Raw genomic sequence first — 25,014 nt, forward strand, 5'->3', positions numbered from 1 at the left:
GGAGACCCGGGATCGAATCCCACATCGGGCTCCCGGTGCATGGAGCCTGCTTCTCCCTCTGCCTGTGTCTCTGCCTCTCTCTCTTTCTCTCTGTATGACTATCATAAATAAATAAAATTAAAAAAAAATTAAAAAAAATAAAGAATTAAGTGGGACAATGGTGGTGTTCTATAATGTGAGGTTTTTGAGTTAATCTAAGTATTTGGATGTTTATTTGGGAATTTTCAAGTGCTTTGCAGTTAACACCTTGTAAGTAATTGTTTCTAAACTTTTATTTTTTTTTATTTATTTTATTTTTTTAACATTTTTATTTTTTTTTTTATTTTTTAATTTTTATTTATTTATGATAGTCACAGAGAGAGAGAGAGAGAGAGAGAGAGAGAGAGAGACAGGCAGAGGGAGAAGCAGGCTCCATGCACCGGGAGCCCGACGTGGGATTCGATCCCGGGTCTCCAGGATCGCGCCCTGGGCCAAAGGCAGGCGCCAAACTGTTGCGCCACCCAGGGATCCCTGTTTCTAAACTTTTAAATGTTGCTTTAGAAGTTAAAGTAAGAGGCAAAGTTAATTTTAAAGAGCTTGTTGGACAAAATATTGGAGATTAAGACAGACTTTCAGGATTTACAGCTATTTTTTTCCTTTTTTAGTATTTGTTGATTGCTTTTCTTCATTTTTGGAATGCCTGCTCTGCAATTTTAGGATTTTCTATTTTTCTTTGGAAAACCCATTCCTGTTACTCCTTTTTTTGAATAGACCCTACTGCGCGATTTTATTTTTATTTTTACTGTGGTAAAATACAATATAAAAGTTACCATTTTAACTATTTTAAAGTATAAAATTCTGTGGCATTAAGTACATTAACAATGTTGTATGACCATTACCACCATCAGTGTCTAATTCCAGAATTTTATCAGTGCTACAGTTTTGGTTTTTTTTTTGTTTTTTTTTTTTAAGATTTTATTTTTTCATTCATGAGAGACACAGAGAGAGGCAGAGACACAGGCAGAGGGAGAAGCAGGCTCCATACAGGGAACCTGACTGGGTCTCCAGGATCACACTCTGGGCTGAAGGCGGCCCTAAACCACCCGGGCTGCCCAATACTACACAGTTTTAGCACTTAATTGTTCTTTAATGTTTAGCCACTGTATTAAGTTTTAGGGTTTTAAGAGATAAACAAGATTTAGTTTTGTTCCTAAGGACTTTAGGAAATAAGTAACCTAGTATTTAATGATACACTGTGGCAAATTATGTTCTAGGTCTCTATATTTGAATTTTATTTATTCAATTAAGATTTTACCTTGAATAAAGTAAAGTAACCTTTTGTTAGGTTAACATTCAAGTTGTCATACCACTCCACACACTGAATTAATGTAGATTAGGTTGAAGTCTTTAGTCCTTTGATTTAGGTCAAGACTCACAAACCATCACGACCTCTTCTTTTGTAACAAAAAGGGAACCAGAAAAGTGGTATTCTGATTTAAAGCCAAATTATGAGCTCTTTCTTTCTATTGGAGAAGGGAGATCAGAGAAAACCATGATTAGAATATCTGAGTTGTCCCCACCTATCCTCAGTTGAACTGTTTTGACTTATTCTCATTGCAGTGACTGCTTGCTTGATTATGGTCAAATATGGCATTATCCAGACATGTTTATCTCTCTTGGCAGATCATTTGAGGAATAGCTGTATTTGGAATAATGTGTTAAGAGATTGTGTTTTTGGATTCCTTGAAACTTGGGAGTTAGCACTTAAAGTTGAATGTTTTAGCAGTTTTAGTTAAAAACAATGTTATCACATTGAACAGTATTATAGGTTTAATTTTCATTCTATTATTTCTTTAGTACAAGATTGTTCATGAAAAGTTGAACATGGCTCTTTGTTTTGAAGATTTGCAGTTTTCATAATATAGTCAGTCTGAGAAGAAGTTGATAATCCTAAATGCTTGATAGTATTTTAGTTAGCAGTTTCAATGTTAGACACAGGAAGATGTTCGTATTACTAAGCCTAGACTCCTAATAAATTATTTTTATAGATTTAGAAAAGTCTGATTTTGTGGCACAGTTTGGATTGTCTACTGAAAATGAAAAGTTAAAAATAACCCTTAGCTTGATTAGATTATTAATAATTTTGGCATATATTACTTTTGAAAAATAACTGTAGTCTTGTTTTTTCAGGGTAATCACTTTGATCAGTATGAAGAAGGACATTTGGAAATTGAACAAGCATCACTTGACAAGCCTATAGAATCGGTAAGATGATCAGTGCTTAATTTTGGGTCATAGTTAGTTAGGCAGTGTTCGTGTGACACTTGATGTGAATGAATTTAAACTTATTAATAATTTATAGTATAGTTTAGAGCTGTTTTCTTGCATGCCCTACAGTAATCAAATAGAATTTGGGATGTAATCGAATATTTAATATTTTGGGAACTCAGTCTGAAAAATCTAGAAACAATTTAGAATTTGACAGAAAAATATCATTTTGGCCCATACTAATATTCTGTTGAAGATAGCAAGTTAAAGTTTAGTGTTTTTGTAAATTGAATAAAGGAGTAAAATGTATTTTGATCCTTTAAAAGTTTCACTTTCCTGGGCAACACAATCACATGTGAAATGTTCTATCAGGAATAGTTAAGGACTAATATATTTGCCAGACATTTGTGAAACATGACAAATTTGGTAGCTTAAGCAGATGTCTGGTTTTTGTGAAAAGCTGAATCTTTGTCTCTTCACATGGCTTAGTTTGGATAATGATATAAAACAATACGACAAGATTTATTTTCCTGATTGTTAATTTTTTTTTAAAATCTTAATTTTTGAACATTATTTTCATTTTGAAAAGCCCTTTTTTTGTAAATTACACAGTTCACCGTTAAAATGTCTAAACTTGTTAGTATCGTCAGTATTTTAACATTTGTGCTTAAGTGTACATATTTTAATAACGGTTTCAGTGAGTTATTAGTAAACTTGAGTGAATATGATCGAAGAGGACATCTTAATCTTTTTAGCAATCAAGACATTTCCCCTCTCCTTTTAAGAAACACTAGCTTCTCTTCCTTCCTCAGGAAAATAAGGCAGTTTAGAGAGCACAGATATTTTAATTTAGCTTTTATTCAAAACTGTAACATAGTAAAGGATCAACATATATTTATGTTCCTAATTAGGTTGGTGTTGTGTGTGTGTTTGTGTGTGTGTTTAGATGTTTACGGAAATTTACACAACTTGGGGTGTTCGACATTTTTCTTCCACAGCAGTTGGCCCATATTAGCTAAGCAGCCATGATCTGGTTTGTATTGCACGGTCTGCCTTTTTTTAATTTCTTCTCTAGGGTTTCTTTCTCCCCACCTCCCCTTCTTATTTCTGTTCTTCTGGTCCAGTGAACACTGCATATAGTACTTTCTGTCTTAATGTGCTGGCATGATGCTAGACTTAGGCATGGCAGTAATTGATGACGCATGTGATAATGCTGCAGAGGGAGAATTCACATCTGATATTGTGCTGAAAGCCCAGTATTGTTTTGATTTGAGGATAAAATGCCAAGCCCGCATTGCTAAGTTAAAAATCACTGAAGTTTGTGCCTTGTTCTGTATTATCTTGGGAATTATCACAAGGCAGAATTTTACAATGAAATCTGTAAGCTAGCTGGATTAGTATTTTGTATTTGAAAAATAGTTTAACTTTTCTGTTTTATTTAAATGTTTCTTTGGGTTATAGTTTAAGAACAGATAGGTGTCAAAAGCAAGACCTAAGTACCATTTCTACAAGGTACATGGTTAATAGTCTTACATACGCTAATTAGACTAAATTTGCAGTTTATTACTCTACTCAATAAAGATTTTTTTAACTCTAATATTTAACATTTTAAAAGCATTTTAGGGCTACGTTTTAAAGTTTTTGGAAAGTTCCTTCCTTTGGTGTGTGAGACTAATGCTGTATTTCCTCTCACACTGTCCAGGATTTTTTCTAGCACATGTCATAGGAAGAATGCTATCAGAAGACAATCTGACTGAATAGTCATTGTTGAGTAATCTCAAAGAGTAGGGGTGGAATTGATAAGTGCTCTGTTTATTAAATAGTATTATCTTCTGCACTTAGAATAATGAATGGTATAGTCCTTAGACTGAATGTTTAATTATTTTTATACATAAGTGTATGTTCAGAGATGTATATTAATAAACTATACTTGTAATGAAAGTTTATTCCTGAAACACATAAGTAAATATTATTAATTATGGTAGTTTAGGTAGTAGGAGGAGCTTCATAGCCTACATTGTGTTAGATGGAAATGGGGACACAACACAGGAGGGATTTTATTTCTCTTACCAAATCACTTATGGACAAATTGAAAGTTTTTAAAGGATTTTAAAGAAACTTGTGCTAAAACAATTGGCATGAAAGTTGGTATTGCGGTATCAATTCCCCTTTCCCTTCCACCTCCCCCCAAAAAGGAAGTGTCCTATCATCTAAGGAATGCCCACCAAATAAGCGTGTCTTAGTTATATGGCTGACTATATTGAACTCTCTTGTTCTTAGGGGGAAATGGCATTACTTCTCACACATAGAAAGTCTCTGCTGAATTAAAATCTTTCTCTGCAGCAATATCTATTGAGAGGTGCTGACTGTTTTGCTACAGCATGCAACTCAAAAGTGGCTGGAAATATGCAGCTTTGGGAGTCTACAGATCATTGCAGGAGCTAAAGGTCTAGTCTTTTTTTTTTTTTTTTTTTTTATTTTAAAAACAAAGGTAATCTGCAGCAGCTGGTAACCGTGGAAGTCTCTGCACAGGTTTGTGCCAAGAAATATGCCTGTGTGAAAGGTTATTGTGAGTATAGGATTAAGGTCTTTTTCTTTGGTAATAGGGTAAATTTGTTGCAAACCAACAAGATGAGGAATGAAATACAAAGACTCAATAATGCATTATGCTTTTAGTAAACTTTGAAGCCTAGATTTGCTAGTGAGATGATACAGGTATTTCCATTTCAATCAGGAAGTGTTGAAAACACCTCAAAATCCAGCATTTGTAAAGTATTTCATAATCTTTGTTAAAAAGTTTTATTTCCCCTGCTTTATTTCAACCAACCAAATATCTTTCAATAAAATTTTTGATCAGGAATAAAACTTTGTTTTAAGAAAATTATGAATTGCCAGACAACTTGATTATCTGAATAACAGAGAAGATGGAAAGTATTATTTTACTCTTATTACAAAGAAACTTTTTAGAGCTTGAATTTTAAGTTATTGCTTAATGATGTTTTAAAGTCCCAGCCATTATAATTATTATATCCTCTACATTCTTCATAAGGATAAAATACTTAGAAAACAAACTTAATTTAAAGCCGTAGCTCAGTCTAAAATTCCACCATGGTTCCAAGAACTGTGGCTGGTGTGATTTAGGATATATGGTTTTTATGGCCTTTGTCATAGAATAGGAGAAATGAGATGGGGGCAGAAGGCAAAATACCTGCACCATAGTAAAATATGTTGTCACCGTTGCAGTTGGAAGTAAAACTACCACCAGCCGTTAGTTGGTCTTTGTTTTACCTGATTAAAATCCCATCTTTATAGTTGTTAGGTTGACTGAACAGTTTTTTAAAAAATAATGTAAGTTTTCAAACTCCAGTTGCTGATGTTTACATTGCTCATGTAGGGATTTAGAAGTATATGTATAATTGAGTTTTGTCATGTTGCATATCTGTTTAGATCTGTGGACTCCAATAGTTCCAAACTGTAATTATAAGACTGCTGATTTGACATTTAGCAGTGACCATATGTGGACTGCACTATAAATAATGTGCTTCTTGGAGCTGAATGGTGTAGCATTACTATATGGCTTTTCTCTCTAGTCTTCATTGTGTCATCTGTAGTGAGCTATAGATTTTTTGTTTCGGGAATTTTTACAACTTGTTGTTTGCATGGGTTCACCTAGTAGCCTTTGGTTTTTGCTTATAGAATCTTTTAATACACAATCAGCAAAGCTTACAATCCACTCAAGAGACTTACTATTTTTGTCACTGTTGAAAAAGGGCAAATGAAATTTAATGTGGCTGTCAACTAAAAGAAAATTGAGTGTGGAGTTAATATTCATCCAGTCACGGACAAAATTGTAGTATAGTTTTCTCTTGAGACATGATATTCTGTTTCCTGCTATAAAAACTGGAAATCAGCAGCTTACAATAAAGTAAATTTTTATTTGTATTTTGGCAGGCTCCCATTATTCAGATTGGTGGTACTATTGCCAAAATGGTTATTGTTACTATGATGGAATATAGCTTTATGGAGAAGAGAAAATTTCTTGGGAAAATTTTCTACTTCATAGTTAATAATAGAAATATTGAGGAATGGCTGAAACAATAATGAGGTGTTTTTGTTTTTTCTGGTATTGTGTTTCAGCATATCGATAGTTTATAATACTTATATTTCTTGCTTTCAGAGATCTTCCCATTTAAAAATTATATTCTCCTTTCTTACACATACAGTAGAAGGGAACAAAGGGTAAAAATATAGCAATTTATTTATATGTTTGTTTAGAAATAGAAAAGAAAAAATGCCAACTGAGGTGATAGGGGTAAAAAAGTTTGGATTTTCAGCTCAGTTTCTTAGTTTGACCAGAAATAAGAACTTCATGTCTAGCCAAAGAAAATGCCACAGTGCCACCATTTTGGTCTTGGGCACAGAGAGGAACAAATAGCTTGTGAGAACTCTGTGAATCAAGTGGAAAACCAGTTTTTTGGCTATGTCCCTTGGGCAAAGGTCAGTTGCTTTATCAATTAATTTAAATTTAGTATTTGCCTTAGGATGCCTGATTGGCTCAGTTGGTAGAATATGCAACTCTTGATCTTGGGGTCATGAGTTTAGTCCATATTTGGGATGGAGTTTACTTAAATATGTAGGTAGATGAGATAGAATTTCTTGACAGTTCTTCCATGTACATTTAATTTATAAGCAGCCTGTCATTGTCATGCCCATTTGTTATAAATCAGACAGTGTTAAAATTTTCTTCTATTATTTTTAGTCTATGAGATTATAATTAAATCTCAAATTATATATTTTATTTTAAAATAAAAAACTGAAAGATTTTTTTTTTAGTTACTTCTATAGTGACTGAAACAGTAAATTGTTACTATTTCAGAAATTTAATGCTCATTGCCCTTGTTGTGTCTGGATTACCTATTTGGGCTTTAAATTACTTCAGTTTATTCTTTTTTTTTTTTTTTTTTAAGATTTATTTATTTATGATAGAGAGAGAGAGGCAGAGACACAGGCAGAGGGAGAAGCAGGCTCCATGCAGGGAGCCTGACGTGGGACTCGATCCCGGGTCTTCAGGACCACAACCTGGGCCGAAGCCGGTGCTAAACCGCTGAGCCACCCGGGCTGCCCACTTCAGTTTATTCTTATAAGTAACATCCATGGGAATAATTAGCAAAATCACAACTCCAAAGAGAGGAGATTATTATTTTCACAGGCTTACGAGGGAGTCCCTTGTTCTTTCACAGTGAACATTCAATGAGCATTTTGATTATTTCAGAGCTAAGCAAGTCTGCTTTGTTTATTTTGTTTTAAGGTATTTTGGTGTGCCTTGCTTGTGTTATCCATCATCCCCTAAGCCTATTGGATTTTTGACAAGTATTTATAAAACTTTTTTTTTTTTTTTAGGTAGGAAAAGGGACCAAACTGAATACTAGCCCTTTCTGCAGAGTCACAGAGCTGCCTTTTTTTTTCTCCAAAAGTAGGTAGTCTGGAATGATAGGAAAGGTCCAGATTTTCTGTATTAGCCATTCACTTAATCTAGGATGTGGTAAGGGGAAGAGGTTCTGGGAGAGATATGTCCATTGTTTCTGTTGCCTTTTTTGTAATCATAAGGACATAGAGTGGCATGTTAATAATTTTAATATAGATCCTGACATTTCATTCCTTATTCATACTTAGGAAAATAAACTTAATTAAAGAATGATTTTCACCTGAAGTTTGAAAAATGCCACTACCATTTTGTATCAGTAGCTTTTTTTTTTTTTGAGGTGACAGCCATCTTGAGTGGTTTTGTAAAAGTGGTGCTAATGTGTATAATCCTAAAGTTTTCTTTTTTCTTCCTCTCCCTTTAACATTTGCTTTTCCTTTCACTGTTGTCAGTCACAACACGCTGCTCTTGAATCTCTCAGCTGGTCTTGACTCGTGGATTTACTTATGCTTTCACTCTTCTTTAATAAATACATTAATTGCAAGCAGTGAATTGAAAACAAGACAAAAAAAAAAAAAAAACGACCATTAGTGATTGGACAGTTTCTTACTTTGTGTTACATTTAACTGTTCTTTTGACAGCCCAGTTTTTAAAGCCAGGTTCGTATGGAAATGCTTTCACTCCACTTGCACTGCTTTTGGAAATAGCATACTGCTTCATCTGTCTGTTTATTTTAGTGCATTCATAATATAACACAGTCAGCATAATGTCTCATCTCCATTTAGCCGAAGATTGAGTTTTCTTAAAAAAGGGAGCAACAGTTTTTGTCAGTGTGGTTTAATACGCTAAACCTCTGTGTCAAATATAGTTAAAACATCAGATTATTATTAAAAAATTAAACAATAATTTAGTCAACTACATAATCTTAAAGGCATTCTGCTATCCTTGTCCTTTGCATAGTTTCACTTGTAGAAGTTATACAAAATAAGGATTTTATGTACAGGTAAGTTTATATCTTCATAGTATAAGAAAGATGACTTCTTCTTCTTCTTCTTCTTCTGCTTCTGCTTCTTCTTCTTTTTTTAAGATTTTATTTATTCATGAGAGACACAGAGAGAGGCAGAGACATAGACATAGGGAGAAGCAGGCTCCTCAAAGGAAGCCCAATGCAGGGCTCAATCGCTGGACCCAGGATCATGCCCTGAGCCAAAGGCAGATGCTCAATCACTGAGCCACCCAGGCATCCCAAGATTTTTAATTTATTTATGAGAGACACCGGCAGAGGGAGAAGCAGGCTCCTCGCAGGGGGCCCAATGCAGGACTCGATCCCAGGACCCAGGATCACACCCTGAGCCAAAGGCAGACACTCAACCTCTGAGTCACCCAGGCATACTGTAACTTCTATTTTATTATTATTATTATTTAAAGATTTTATTTATTTATTCATAAGAGACACAGAGAGAGAGGCAGAAACACAGGCAGAGGGAGAAGCAGGCTCCCTGCAGGGAGCCCGAAGTGGGACCCTATCCCGGGACTCCAGGATCACGCCCTGGGCTGAAGGCAGGTGCTAAACCGCTGAGCCACCCCGGTGTCCCTGTAACTTCTATTTTAGAAACAAATTTTCTTTTTTTTTCTTTTTTTTCATTTTTGGAAACGAATTTTCCATTATCTTTTGCCTTATTTTTTGTTTTTAAAGAAGTATCCTGATCTTTTTCCCCACTGCTTGATCCGTTGCAGGTTTTTTTTTTTTTCTTTTTTTGCAGTTTTTGACTTTGCAGTTTGCATGTCATAAACTTGTGGAAGGAAATTGTCCTTCACTGTCCCTCCCCACCCCCACTTAAACAGAACATTGGGAGGCTTAATCTTCCTCTTCTAACTTACTATCAGCAAAGATAACAGTAAAATAATTTTTTATTTCATCTGCAATTCTAAAGAGCATTTTATCATTGAATATGGAGCTAGAAGGTAAAAAGCAGTTTAATAGGAGCTGCTTGATTTTTTTAAATCAGCGATTTATGGCTTTAGCTTTCTAAGATTGGTTCAGGAAATAGATTATTTTCAAATGGTGATACCAGGTTAGTACTATAAATTACATTTTAATGCATATAGAACAATTTGTGTTTATTATTTTTAATTGTTTCCCTTTAGTTTAACAGCGTTTTATCTGATGTAGTTAATGGTTATTTTAGTTTTGTCTCCATATTTCACAGTATTTGTAAAAAGCAAATGGGACAAAGGTATGCAGAGGTTTCTAAGATCTTGAACCCTTACACAGAAGCTGACATTAATTGTTGTTTCTGGTGTCTTTTCATACAGTTTACATTGAAATACCTTTTCTGATGTGCTCCTAGGAAGATGAGACATTATGTATATTGGTTTTTTCCCCCCTACATGCACTAATGGTTCTTTACTGTTAACTTATTGCTAGGCCTGTTTCATTCTAACATTTTAGCATTTTTGTTAGATTACATGTTGAAATGCATCACTCAGTCTGTGCTTGAGCTCATTTTATTTTTCTGTTTAATCAATTTAATTTCTTGTTTTACTAACCTCACTGTTTTTTCAGTTTAATATTGGCTGCATGCTAGTTAAATATTTATATTATATATATATTAAAAAAACCAATCAAGTCTAGCCTGGATTTTGCTCTGATTGTGTTTTCATTTCTAGTGGTGGGGCAGTCTTACACTTACAACTTACTTTGTATCATGAAAGCCTGACACATAAACAAAATAACTAAACACAGTGTAGATTTTCTTTAAAAAAAAAAAAATCTTAAAGTGGTGCTGTCTAGGTGGTGGATATGATTGTATAAGTACCTTGATTTTATGCTTTTTAATGTTAGTTTTAAACTTCATAAATGTATTCTTCCCCCTTTCCCCTTCCCTTTTTTCTCCTTTTTAAAGTGTTATATACAAAAGTTGCCCGGCACACCATCAGAAAGGACCCTTACCCTTATGTTCTTACCATATAAAATACTGGCCAGCATTTCTTTTTACATTAATGCCCCTTTTATTGGGCACATTTACCCTATTATTAGCATCTTTTTGCATGCATATATGTAGAATTATCTCTTGCTCATCACCTGTTTAAATGTCACTAGGAAGGGAAGAATATATTATTGGAATATTTTTGGTTTGTCTCTCTGTTCTGTCTGTCAGGATAATATTGGACATCGCTTACTCCAGAAACATGGGTGGAAGCTGGGCCAGGGATTGGGAAAATCTCTTCAGGGTAAGTTTTTTAAATATACAAAAATAAAGAAAGAAAAACAATGTTTTTGATTTGATCTTATGCTTGAATATATTTATTGTCTTTTTTTGGTCTGGGCTTTCCCCCCTCCCCGCCTTTTCTCCCTTAGAACAGTCTATATTTTTCCTATAACTGTATTTTAAGTTACTATTAAGCTAATAGTTTGTAAGGATAAGCTGCTGTGTCATGAATACTTTCAGGTGAACAATTCTGAATGTATGGTTCAACTAGTTTAATATTTTTCTGATGGGGGTGATGGGTGGGTAGAGTAAAAGAAACACACAGTCTCAAGAGTGTGCTTTCTTTTTTTTTTTTTAATAAATTTATTTTTTATTGGTGTTCAATTTACCAACATACAGAATAACACCCAGTGCTCATCCCGTCAAGTGCCCCCCTCAGTGCCCGTCACCCATTCACCCCCACCCCTCACCCTCCTCCCCTTCCAACACCCCTAGTTCGTTTCCCAGAGTTAGGAGTCTTTATGTTCTGTCTCCGTTTCTGATATTTCCCACACATTTCTTCTCCCTTCCCTTATATTCCCTTTCACTATTATTTATATTCCCCAAATGAATGAGAACATAGAATGTTTGTCCTTCTCCGATTGACTTACTTCACTCAGCAAGAGTGTGCTTTCTTTGTGTCATTTAGCAACGTTGTATTTTGGCTTTAATACTATAAAGGGAGCCATTCAACAGGGGAATTTAATTTTTGCCTTTCCAAATTCTCCCTGAAGCTGGTGATTGCCCTGGTTCTTTTTCTCTGCCATCAAAATCCATGTAGTAGTAGAGAGAAGACAACCCACATGAAACATAAAATGGAAGCAGAGGTTTATTTCCTACAGCTTTCTAAGCCAAGGTCATTTCTCAGGTTCAGATCAGGCTCTGGAAAATACATGGCTTAAAGTTTCCATTGCATTTATTTTTTTCTTTTAACTATAGTAAACATGTAGATAGAAACAAAATACTAATATTTCTGGATTTGAGTTCTTGTTAGTTGGAAACCAACTCCATTCACTTTTTAGCTCCCTCATGTTAAAGAGCTACTGTTTATTCTTTGCAGATGTGAACACTACCTCAGAAATGATGAGAATCATTGGCAGTTCTACTTCTGGTCATGGGGTGGGGGCACTCATTGTATAATCTTTGGGGAGAGGTGTACTTTTATTGACTAATTCTTTGAAGTTTGGAAATAGATTTTCACAATTTGAATGGGAAGGCTAATCAGTTCAAGTGTGTTAAGGGGCTCAGGACAGGGCATAAAGCAGGACATTCTAGTCTTTAAAGCCTTTGCTACACACACACACACACACACACACACACACACACACACACAATTTTGTGTATTTATTTATTTATTTATTTGGGAGAGATAGAGTACTTGCCATGGTGAGGGGGAGAAGAGGGAGAGGGGCAAGCTGACTCCTTACTGACCATGGAGCGGGATGAGGGCTTGATCTCACCAAAATCATGACCTAAGCTGAAACCAAGAGTCAGACACTCATACAGCTGAGCTCTCCAAGTGCCCCTAAAACCTTTGCTTTTTAAATTATAATTCTATAAGTTCTATTCAGTGGTGATACAAAGGAGATGCTCAATAAATATATCTCAAATTAGTATCTATTATTAAGCACTTATCTATTTTGAGGGAGGAGATAGAAAGATGTGATTACCATTAAACTTGTTTTCTCAATGGCTTAAGAACTCATTGCATTCGATACAAAGAATGCAATTGAGAGCAGTTTGTATGACAAAGACCATGGATTTGTAAGAGTCCCGAAGAGAGAGAGAGGGTAATCAGGACTGAAAGGATAAAATTTGTCTCAGTATTTTACATAATTGTTAAGTGTTAGGTTGATAAAATTAAATGGAGGTGATTGCTTAGAGGAAGTTCTGAAGTCTGAATTTGATCTTTCCCTACCATCTTTACATTCCTCCTATTCAGAGATTCCAAGGAGCATTGTTGATTGATACTTTTTGTTCAGGCACACAAAGCATTAGAATTTCAGGGCATTTCATAGGGGCTAGCAAATCTGAATCCCAGAAATTTTCATTTGTAAGCATCAGAGACTTACAAGTACACCTAGCAGAGGAAAAGAGAAAGTGAATTTAAGAAAGGAGAGGTAGTTGAATACTCATTTTTCAGTGATGGAAAATTTTTAATTTTTATTTATTTATTTACTTTTTTTTAACGATTTTATTTATTCATTCATGAGAGACACAGAGAGAGAGAGAGAGAGGCAGAGACACAGGCAGAGGGAGAAGCAGGCTTCATGCAGGGAGCCTGATGTGGGACTCAATCCCGGGTCTCCAGGATCACGCCCCAGGCTGAAGGCGGCGCTAAACCGCGGCGCCATTGGGGCTGCCCACTTTTTTTTTTTTTTTAAAGATTTCATTTATTTGATATAGAGAGTGAGAATGAGAAAGAGAGCATGAGCCGGGGGTGACAGGGTGGACAGAGGGAAAGGGAGAAGCATGCTTCCCATTGAGCAGGGAGCCCGTCTTGGGGCTCAATCAATCCCAAGAGTCTAGTCAGGCACCCAGATGCCCTGGAAAATATTAATTTAATTTTTATTTCATTTTAAGACTACTCTAGAATTTTGGTTTTTAACATTGAGATCCTTGATAAGAGGAATTTTTTTAAAAATTTATTTATTCATGAGAGACACACAGAGAGAAAGAAGCAGAGACACAGGCAGAGCGTGAAGCGGGATCCATGCAGGGAGCCCGATGTGGGACTTGATCCCGGGACTCCAGGATCATACCCTGAGCTGAAGGCAGGCACTTTAACTGCTAAGCCACCCAGGTGTCCCAGGAATTTGGTTTTAATCCTTATCTTAACTCCATCTCCACAGTTGCAAGCATATAAGCATTCAATAACTCATAAGTCTATTATTCATCTAAATTACAAAGGAATTTGAAGCTCATCTCTTTCTTTTTTCATTGTGATAAAAAAAATACATAAAATTACCATTTTAACCTTCCTCCTTCCCCCATCTTTAACCATTTTAAAGTACAGTTCAGTAGTGTTCACTAAATTCACATTGTTGTGCAAACCTACCTGTTTTGGAGATGCCTGGGTGGCTCAGTGGTTGAACATCTGCTTTTTAGCTCAGATTGTGATCCTGGGGTCCTGGGATCGAGTCTTACATTGGGCTCCTTGTGAGGAACCTGTTTCTCCCTTTGCCTATGTCTCTGCCTCTCCTTCAGTGTCTCTCATGAATAAATAAATATATCTTTAAAAAAAAAAGCCTATCTGTTTTGAATGGCTAGTACAATATCTTTACCCTGGAAAAGAATAGAACCTTATTCTCTTGCCAACATTAAAGGTTGAGTTTAATTGTCTTATAAATGGCTATTTTTTTTAGTATCAGATTCAGCAGTGTGCATACTTCCCTTTCATAGATGTTTCTATAATACCCACATGATCTGACCTAGAATGTAGCCACATTTAGGGCATGTTGAGGTAATTCATGACATTTTTTTCATTGTACCAAACCTTTGCTATAGATAACCACTGAAGAAAACTCTGTTGATCTAGTGAAAGTGATAATGCTTTTTTAGTATTGCATAGACTAGTCACTGCCTGTAATTCCTGGGGTCACAGCTTTGTAAATTCTTTCAGTTCTTTTTATTTGATTTTAGGGCTCTGACATATTAAACATAATGATCATTTAAGTTTAAGCCTGGTTCCTTCAGGATTTCTGGTTAACATTTAAATATTTCAACCAAGGACGCCTGAGTGGCTTAGTTCTAAGGTTAAGCATCTGCCTTTGGCTCAAGTCCTGATCTCAGGTCCTGGGATTGGAGCCCGAGTCATGGACTCCCTATTCAATGAGGAGTCTGCTGCTTCTTCTCCCCCTGCCCCCCCCCCCTCACACTCTGTCTCTGTTGCTCTCAAATAAATAAAATATTTTTTAAAAAAGTTATTTCAAAAAAAAAATAAATAAAAAAATAAAAAAGTTATTTCAGGACGCCTGGGTGGCTCAGTGGTTGAGCGTCTGCTTTGGCTCAGGGCATGATCCCGGGGGTCCTGGGGTTGAGTCCTGCATTGAGTTCCCCTCAGGGAGTCTGCTTCTCCCTCTGCCTATGTCTCTGTCTCTCTCTCTGTGTCTCTCACGAATAAGTAAATAAAAACTTAGAAAAAAATTATTTCAACCCATATAAGGTTTTTATAAAGAGTGTCAGTCCTTAGAAACTACAGTGCAAATATCTTGTCACTAGGTGGATTGGGGAATAGGGTATGCTGACTCTAGAATGAGATTATCTGTGGCAGGAATTGGGTTTATTTTTGTAGTTGAATTTCTTTTATTCTTACCATTTGTTCTCCCTTGGTATTAAGATATTTCTAAAGTTTAGAAAAAGAACTTTATTGTGTGTGGCTGATAAGTGATTGCTAGTATTAAAAAGAAAAAAAGACTTGTAGAAAAGATATGTTGATAAGGTATCTGACGGGAACAACACAAAGAAAGGCCTGTTGATAAATATGTGGACAATTGCTTATTGTAGAGGCAGAAGATACTTAATTTGGAATTAAGCATCAATAAGTGACAGTTGTATTTTGTGGCAGTTGGACTAGATGTATCTCTTGAAATTGTTTTAAAACCTTTTGGCAGCTTTAAAATAGAGTGGAATGCAGCTCAAAATCTTTACTTTGCTGTGAAATGTTTAGTCAGTAGGTGTAGCCCAGAAGTGGGGGTACTTGAATTTCTTTGTTGTCTAGGTGCTTTTTTTTTTTTTAATTTTTATTTATTTATGATAGTCACACACAGAGAGGCAGAGACATAGGCAGAGGGAGAAGCAGGCTCCATGCACCGGGAGCCCGACGTGGGATTCGATCCCGGGTCTCCAGGATTGCGCCCTGGGCCAAAGGCAGGCGCTAAACCGCTGCGCCACCCAGGGATCCCGTCTAGGTGCTTTTCAATGATTTTACTGATTATTATATTTTATTTTTAAACAAAAACAAAAGGTCAGCCCCTGGGAGAAATGGATGGGTTCTGATACTGTTTCATATCTCACCCCGTCTAGAAGATTCATTCAGTAACAGACAACCAAGAAATATTTACTGAATTAATAATGTATTCTAGCTATACTAGCTGTGAATAGCATAAGCCATGGACAAAGTACATAAGAAATTGTTCTGTTTCCCCAAGTCTTGCTCTTTTAAACAACTCTAGATCTTTAATGGTTTCTTAAGTTTTATACTTTTATGTATTCTTTTCATGCTTAGAATTAAGTATGTGATCAATTTGAATTTAATTGACTGATCACTTCAAGTTCCTTGAATGTGGGGATTCTTGTCTGGTTTTGTGTAAAAGTACTTGGTGTAGGATGTGAAGGCAATGTGAGCAGCATTTAGAAAATATAAGATCGGGCAGCCTGGGTGGCTCAGCGGTTTAGCGCTGCGGTCAGCCCAGGGCGTGATCCTGGAGGCCTGGGATCGAGTTCTACATTGGGTTCCCTGCATGGACCCTGCTTCTCCCTCTGCCTGTATCTCTGCCCCCCTCTGTGTGTGTGTGTGTGTGTGTGTGTGTGTGTGTGTGTGTGTGTGTGTGTGTGTGTGTGTGTCTCATGAATAAATAAATAAAATCCTAAAAAAAAAAAAAAAGAAAATATAAGATCTAGGTTTGAGTTTGGCTCTGCCACTTCAAGTAAAGGACAAGTTACCATCACAGTTATTTTTCATTCCAGTAAATGGGAATTAAAATCTTTGCTCATTTATTCACAATTATGGGATGAAGTAAATTAATGTAAATGATGAAATTACTTTATAAAAACTATAAAATGCTAAATAATTGCTGATAGTTATTAATACCTCTCGTATTTATTTAGATGTTTTAACTGAATTGGAGATAACCCATCTTTGGATCTTTCTCTTCTTTTTTTTTTTTTTTTCAAGACTTTATTTTTAAGTAATCTGTACACCCAATAATAGGGTTTGAATTTACAACCTGAGATCAAGAGCTGCATGCTCCACTGACAGCCAGCCACATGCCTCCCATCTTTAGATCTTAATCAGAAACCTAAATGTCATTTAAAAAAATAGAGAAGCACTGTCTTGCTACTCTGTATTTCCCAGAATTTACAATATAGTAGCCATAATGTGCTCAATATGTGTTAGATAATTGACTCTCAGATCTGTTTTTAATGCTGCGTGCATTTTAGGGTCCTTAAACCCCTAAGTTTGGTGTCTATGTCACTAATTCCTAGGTCATTAGTTATTGCCACTTCTGAGCCTAATTTATAACATCAAAGAAGAGTCCCAATCACTGAACAGTGGCATTGGGAAACCTGGATACCAACTCATAAAAAAGAAGTTGGATCTACACTGTGCTACCTTACCCTAACATATATTCTGGATGATTAAAATATTTAAATGTTATAAAAAAAAGAAATCATAAGATCACTAGAGTGTGCACTGGGATATTTATGATTTAAAAAATAATGTTGCAGGGGAACCTGGTTGGCTCAGTCAGTGAAGCATGTGACTTGATCTTGGGGTCATAAGATCACACCCCATGTTAGGCATAGAGCTTACTTAAAAAAAAAAAAAAACAAGAACAAAACATTGGAATGAGGAAATCTTTTCTGAGTTTACTCTCAAACCCAGAAGCCATTTTTAAAAAGGATACATTTTACTGTATTTCATTGCAAATAAAATAAAAAAAAATATAACAAACTGGGGGAAATATTTGCAACATCTCATTATAGACAAAGGACAAACTTCCTTCATGTATTTATCTGTTACATGAAAGACAGCCTAAGGAGGAAAGGGGAAATGATATGAACACTGCTTATAGAAAAGTAACACAAATATGAGAATATTCTCAGTTTTTTCTTTTTTTTTTTTTTCAGTTTTCTTTCATAATAGAAATATGCATTTTAAAAACCATGAGATAGGGATGCCTGGGTGGCTCAGCAGTTGAGCATCTGCCTTTGGCCCAGGGTGTGATCCCGGGGTTCTGGGATCGAGTTCCGCATTGGGCTCCCAGCGTGGAGCCTGCTTCTCTCTCTGCCTCTCTCTGTGTGTCTCTCACAAATAAATAAATGACATCTTTTAAAAAACAAACACACAAAAAAATGAGATATAGTTTTTCGCTTTTGCATTGGATAGGTTAAAAAAAATTAGCCTGGTCATATTTTGGGAAAACATCTTTACATCATAGCTAGTGAGCATATAAATTGGTAAACCACTGCAGAGGAAAGTCTGAATTACTTAAAGATTAAAATGAATCCTGAGGCTCCTAGGTGGCTCAGTCAGCTGAGTATCTGGATCTTGAATTTAGCTTGAGTTGTGCTTTCAGAGTGGAGGGATTGAGCCCTGTTTTGAGCTCTGTACCCTCAGTAGGGAGTCTGCTTGGAGTGCTTTCTCTTTCTCCCCCTCTGCCCCTCCTCCCCTCAAAAAAATAAAAAATCTTCTAAAATAAAATGCATGTATCCTTGGGGTCAGCAATTCTAATTTTCTCTTCACTTATTCTTTGAAATGCACAAAATAATTTGTGATTGACGTTATTTTGTTATTTTGTGATAACTAAACATTGGAAACAGTCCACCGTATTTCATTGATTCCAAGACATTTATTTTGTATTTTAATAGAGAGGTAAGATTAAATGCATCTTATTAATGGCATTATGGTTATAATTGGCAGCTTTTAAATTTCTTTCAAGCATATAAAATAGTGTGTTTTATGGTTAATGGCATTTTGGATTGAAGAAATAGAATACTAAGATTGTATAGAGGGAAACTATGCTGCTTTAAAAGGATTGAAGTAGTTCAGGATGTATTCGTTATATGTAGAACAATTTCCAAGGAACATTAAGTAGAAAAACAATATGCAGAATAGTGTGTGATATATACTAAACTACCATTTGTGTTAAATTATATACACAGATACATGCGTACGTACTGATAGACACACATCTCCTGCTTAAAATCAGTATTTTTCCCCCTAAATCAGACTATCTGTGTGAAAAGTTTACTTGGGTACCTATTTACCTTTATTTATTTATTTATTTATTTACTTATTTATTTATAATTTTATTTATTTATTCATGAGACACACAGAGAGAGAATGAGAGAGAGAGGCAGAGGGAGAAGCAGGCTCCACGCAGGGAACCCGATGTGGGACTCAATCCCGGGTTTCCAGGATCATGCCCTGGGCTGAAGGCAGCGCTAAACCAATGAGCCACTCGGGCTGCCCTATTTACCATTATTTAATGTGAGTTACCTGTCAATCCCAAAACAGCAAATTTTCAAAGTATAGGTTCCTTTTTGTGATTTAAAAAAAATATATATATTAGGATATAAAGTGCTTAAACATTTCCTCCTTATTGTCAGATAATTAATATGGTTGTGTAGTAACATGTCTGTCCCAAAACTTAAGAAGCTTTTCCAAAGTTCTACTAGTGTATGTGGAAAGTATTTTTATGTTTCTCACATATATTTTTCCTAAAAATACTGAATTAGATTTTTGAGAATGAAATGTAAACATTTTACTATAAAAAATCATTGAATAATACTATTTTGAGAGCCATGAACTGAGACATTCCACTACAAAACCTTAAACAGGTACATTCTGTGAGATATACCTGTACATTTATGTTTGTATTTGCTTGACTATGCAGAGAAAAAAAATCCTTGTCAAGACAGATTCTGAAGGGAAACTAAGTTGCTTTTTACTGTATTCTTTTAAAATTTGATACACTATGCTTACTATTTAGAAATATAAAAATTGGGGCCCCTGGGTGGCTCTTAGTTAAGTGTCCCAACTCTTTTTTTTTTTTTTTTTAAGATTTTATTTATTTATTCATGAGAGACACAGAGGTAGAGACATAGGCAGAGGGAGAAGCAGACTCCATGCAGGGAGCCTGATGTGGGACTTGATCCCAGGACTCCAGGATCATGCCCTGAGCCGAAGGCAGACACTCACCCACTGAGCCACTTAGGTGTCCCTAAGTGTCCAACTCTCTTGATCTCAGCTCAGGTGTTGATCTCAGGATTGTGAGTTCAAGCCCCTTGTTGGGCCCCACGCTGGGGGTGGAGCCTACTTTAAAAATCTGTATATAGAGAAAATTACTTTGAAAAACAGTAGGCAAAATTAAAGCAGAGTAGTAGAGTAGGGTTTGTTTCTTTGGTTTTGTGTGTATATCCCTTCCCCTCATCTCTGCTCTAATTTCATTTAGCAAATAAGTGGTAAATATAGCTGGGTAGGGCTTACATTTGCTAGTAATAACAGTGTTCTTACTACATTTTATGACTGGAGAAAAACTAGATTTGAATTCCGTACAACAGAATAGAAATATGTAGTGTTATAGTTTAGGATTTATGGGGTACCTGGATGTTAGTTAAACATCTAACTCTTGATTTTGGCTCTGGTCATGATCTCAGGGTTGTGAGATGGAGCCTGGTATTGAGCTCTGCGCTGGGCATGGAGCCTGCTAAAGATTCTCTCCCCCTCTCTGTGACCTTCTCCCATTCCTTAAAAAAAAAAGAAAAAAGAAAAAATAGACTTTATTGTTAAACTAGAATGTTGATCTTTAAAACCACACTGACTTCCTAAGAGAGATCATTCTTTAGTTGATAAAAATAAGCTCTCCCCCCCCATTTTTTAAGATTTATTTTTAAGCAATCTCTATACCCAATATGGGGCTCAAACTTATAGTCCCAAGATCAGGAGTTGCATGCTCTACTGACTGAGCCAGCCAGGTGGTGTTCCAGTAAGCTCTCCTTTAATATTATAAATGACTGATAAGTTTTGTGAATAGGGTCTTTGTAAAATCTCATTTGTTGTCCTTCTATATTAGTTTCCCTTTGAAATTTATTTTCTTTTGGGAAAAGGAAATTAGACTTAGTACATATTATGTTCCAAACATTGATTTAAATCTAAGTATTTTCTATGTTCCACTTAATGAAAGAAATACTAGTATACTCATTGCATAAATGAACAAACAGTTTTGGAAAGGTCATATAGCTACTGAGTCTCTGCCATTCGAGTATAAGCATGACTTTGGAATCAGCGTCCCTATATATACTTTTGCCCTTCTCAGAAAAAGCTGGTAACTGAAAATAAGAGTAGTTGGGCGGGGGACAGACATGTAGCTCCCCCAGCATGAATGTATGGATTGTCAGAAGGGCTTAGTTAGACTTGAAGCTGGTCTAGCTGACCTTCTGAATGGGATTTCATTAATATGAACAAGAGGAAACCCATTTAGTAAATAAAATTAGTGAGAATTGGCAGTCTGCAGTAAGAGGTCTGAGTCTTAGGGCTGGACTAAAAAGAGGGATTGGAGGAGAGGAGGGGAAAAATGAACTCAAATTCTGTGTGAACTACTTGTTTCACAGTATAGAGATCATCACATTTAAAGGATACATCAGAAAACATTAAATATATGTTGAGGTGGTGGCAAAATAACTAGAAAAGAAGTGGCAAATTTTTCAAATGAAAATTTGGAATAGTTAAGTATAGAAAGTTTTTTTATTATTCTAGTGCTTTTTTTTTTTAAGTGAATCTGGGTAAACTTATTTATCTTTTTAAAAGATTTTATTTTTTATTTATTTTTTTGTTTTGTTTTTAAGATTTTATTTATTTATTCTTGAGAGAGAGAGAGGGGCACAGACACAGGCAGAGGGAGAAGCAGGCTCCATGCAGGGAGCCTGATGTGGGACTCAATCCCGGGACTCCAGGATCATGCCCTGGGCCAAAGGGAGGTGCTCAGCTGCTGAGCCACCCAGGCATCCCAAAAGATTTTATTTTTAAGTAATGTCTATACCCAACAATAAGGCTCAAACTCAAAACCCTGAGACCAAGAGTTGTATGCTCTTCTGACTGAGCCAGCCAGCAACCCTTTTTTTTTTTTTTTAACTAAGAAAAAAGAGTGGACCACTTAAGAGAAGCAGATAGGACATTATCAAGGTAGATTACTTTTAAGGAGGTGCTCTGGTGAAGAATTACATGGAATTATTTGTACACTTATTGAATATTTCCTATGTTCAAGAGACCATTAAAAGAATATACATAATATTGTAAGACACTGCTTTTACTGCTATTTATTTTAGGAGTTAAGGGTGGGGAAATCTTCGAGTAAATGCTGTAAGTCCTCAGAAGAAGGGAATGACTAGGGAAGACTTCACAGTGAAGTCTTGAGGAGGGAAGAATAGATATTACCAAAAACAGGAGATACTGATGTATATAAGTGATTACAGTTAGCAAAGAGTAGGCATAGCTGGCTGGAGTAGGGAATGCCCATAGACCTTTCATACAGCATGTATGTATGTATGTATGTATGTATGTATTTCTGCTTTTATTTTTAAAGTTTATTTTTAAATTACTTAAGAGGGGGGATCCCTGGGTGGCGCAGCGGTTTGGCGCCTGCCTTTGGCCCAGGGCGCGATCCTGGAGACCCGGGATTGAATCCCACGTCGGGCTCCCAGTGCATGGAGCCTGCTTCTCCCTCTGCCTGTGTCTCTGGCTCTGTCTCTGCCTGTGTCTCTGGCTCTGTCTCTCCTTCTATCTCTCAAGAATAAATAAATAAAATCTTTAAAAAAAATTTAAAAAAAAATAAATTACTTAAGAGGGAGAATGTGTGAGCGAGAGAGCATAAGCAGGGGAACAGCAGAGGGAGAGGGAGAAGTAGATTCCCTGCTGAGCAGGGAGTCTTATGTGGGACTTGATCCCAGGACCCCAAGACCATGACCTGAGCCAAAGGCAGATGCTTAACCAACTGAGCCATCCAAGTGCCACTTACATATTTGACCAGCGCACAATCAGGGGGAGCGGCAGGGAGATGGAGAAGCAGGCAGACACATAATAGACTGAGCTGTACAAGTACCCCTCCAGATATTTTTTTGATGTTGAACCTTCATAATATAAAAGGTGGGGTGGGGGTTGGTGGATGACACAGTTGTTTTCGCTGAAGCAGAGTTCTGGTCTCCAAGAACAGTTTGGAAACTATAAGAAGGCGGCAGTGATGGGAAATTGGTTTGAATAGGCACAAATGAAATAGAGTATTTACTATGTGCTAAGCACTTAAAAATACTTAATTCTTTTTTTTTTAATTTTTTTTTATTATTATTTATTTATGATAGTCACAGAGAGAGAGAGAGAGAGAGAGAGGCAGAGACACAGGCAGAGGGAGAAGCAGGCTCCATGCACCGGGAGCCCGATGTGGGATTCGATCCCGGGTCTCCAGGATCGCGCCCTGGGCCAAAGGCAGGCGCCGAACCGCTGCACCACCCAGGGATCCCAAAATACTTAATTCTTAAAACAAGTCTATGAGAATTTTGTTCTCATTTTGCAGAAGAAGCTAAGACTTCAGAAAGCTTAGTAAGTTGCCTAAGGATAAACAACCAGTAAATGACAGTATCAGAATTCAAATCTTGGTTTTTTTTCACACTCCAAAACCATGCTCTTAACTACTCACACTGAATGAATTGTTAATACTGCTCCCAATTTAGACTTCATTTTGTAAGCCAAAGGCAGTTTTTGATCAGAAGAGAGACTTTTTTTTAGCAAAAAAGAGAATTAAAGATAATTTTACCTGCATCACCTGGGTAACTCAGTGGTTAAGTGTCTGCCTTTGGCTCAGGTCATGATCTCGGGGTCCTGGGATCGAGTCCTACATTGAGCTCCCCACAAGGAGCCTGCTTCTCCCTCTGCCTATGTCTCTGCCTCTCTGTGTCTCTCATGAATAAATAAATAAAATCTTAAAGATAATTTTACCTAAAATTCATTTTACAGGTGGAAAAATTTGGGTTTAGGATTTCTAAATGTCTTTGTGATAGTGCTGAAACCCAGCCCTAAATTCTGATTTGCGATCTATTGTTCTTTCCAATACACCTACCAGGATATTTGTGGTAGAAGTTAAATACTAGTATGATCAAAGTATGTCTGAAGATGAATGGAAGACTGTTTAGAAAGTTGTCTGGGTATGAGTTGATGAGACCTTAGAGTGATGGAAGTGGAAATGGAAAAGAAGATACAGTGATGAAGGATAATGAAGCAAATCAAGAAGTATAGTGTACAGTTCATGCAGGTCTGTCTGGCAAGCTCTTGTTCACTGGGTTTACCTTTTAATCATTTATAATAGTTATTAGCATTTATTAAGTATTCAGTGAGTGCTTGCATATGGATTATCTAATTTAAATCCTCTTTCATGTGTAGATACCATTCCTGGTTTTTAGATGAGGAAATTGACATTCTGAGCAATGCTTTGCCCAAGAACTTATAACAAATAAGTGGTAGAATAATGGTGCCAAAACTATGCTTTTAATCAATATGCTGTAGTCTGTGTGGTAGCTCATGTCTCTGTTCTGGAAATACATGATGGTGAGCAATGCAAGTATTACAGAATTAAAATACACAATAGTTATTCTGGCCAAAAAAATTAGAGATAGTCTTAAGGCACTTGAAGTGATTATATATTCTTCATGATTAACATAAATTTTTATAAAGTCAGTAGAAACTTTTTTAAAAAATATTTTTAAAAGATTTTATTTATTCATGAGAGACACAGAGAGAAGGCAGAGACATAGGCAAAGGGAAAAGCAGGCTCCCCACAGGGAGCCCAATGTGAGACTCAATCCCCAGACTTGGGATCACACCCTGAGCTGAAGGCAGACACTCAACCACTGAGCCACCCAGGCGTCCTTTTTAAAAAGATTTTATTTATTTATTCATGAGAGACCTAGAAAGAGAGGCAGAGACATAGGCAGAGGGAGAAGCAAGCTCCCTATGGGGAGCCTGATGCAGAACTCAGATCCCAGGATCCTGGGATCACGCCCTTAGCCAAAGGCAGATGCTCAGCCACTGAACCACCCAGTCATCCCTAAAGTCATTAGAAACTTAAGGCTAGATTGCTTGGTAAGAAGTTTGGCTATATTTTTAGAGATGGTTGATAATTGGTCTCCAAGGCGGGGGTGAGGGGGATGCTATAACTTCTGTCTCATATTTGAATTTCTTTCTTTATTATTTCTTACACTTTATATTTCTCTGGTGGAATTTTTTTTAAAAAGTTTATTTATTAGAGCAAGCAAGCGTGTGTGTGAGAGAGGGGCAGTGGGGGAGAGAAAGAAAATCAAGCAGATTCCACACTGAGTGCA

General features: G+C 36.3%; 1 protein-coding gene across 13 annotated transcripts in view; it reads left to right on the top strand.

Annotated features, from left to right (window-relative positions):
* The window catches only part of GPATCH8 (G-patch domain containing 8), a 119,567-nt gene that overhangs the window by 28,711 nt on the left and 65,842 nt on the right, over positions 1–25,014 (top strand). For 6 of the 13 annotated variants that reach the window (XM_025986912.2, XM_025986911.2, XM_072747022.1 and 3 more), the window contains exons 2-3: positions 2,170–2,244; positions 10,831–10,903. In XM_025986912.2, the coding sequence (XP_025842697.1) occupies positions 2,170–2,244; positions 10,831–10,903 (148 nt within the window). Of the gene's footprint in view, positions 1–2,169; positions 2,245–3,245; positions 3,281–8,121; positions 8,329–10,830; positions 10,904–25,014 lie in introns of all 13 variants that reach the window. The other 7 variants (XM_072747025.1, XM_072747026.1, XM_025986915.2 and 4 more) reach the window with 3 other exon arrangements.

The sequence above is a fragment of the Vulpes vulpes genome, chromosome 2, assembly GCF_048418805.1.
Source record: "Vulpes vulpes isolate BD-2025 chromosome 2, VulVul3, whole genome shotgun sequence".
Classification (NCBI taxonomy): domain Eukaryota; kingdom Metazoa; phylum Chordata; class Mammalia; order Carnivora; family Canidae; genus Vulpes; species Vulpes vulpes.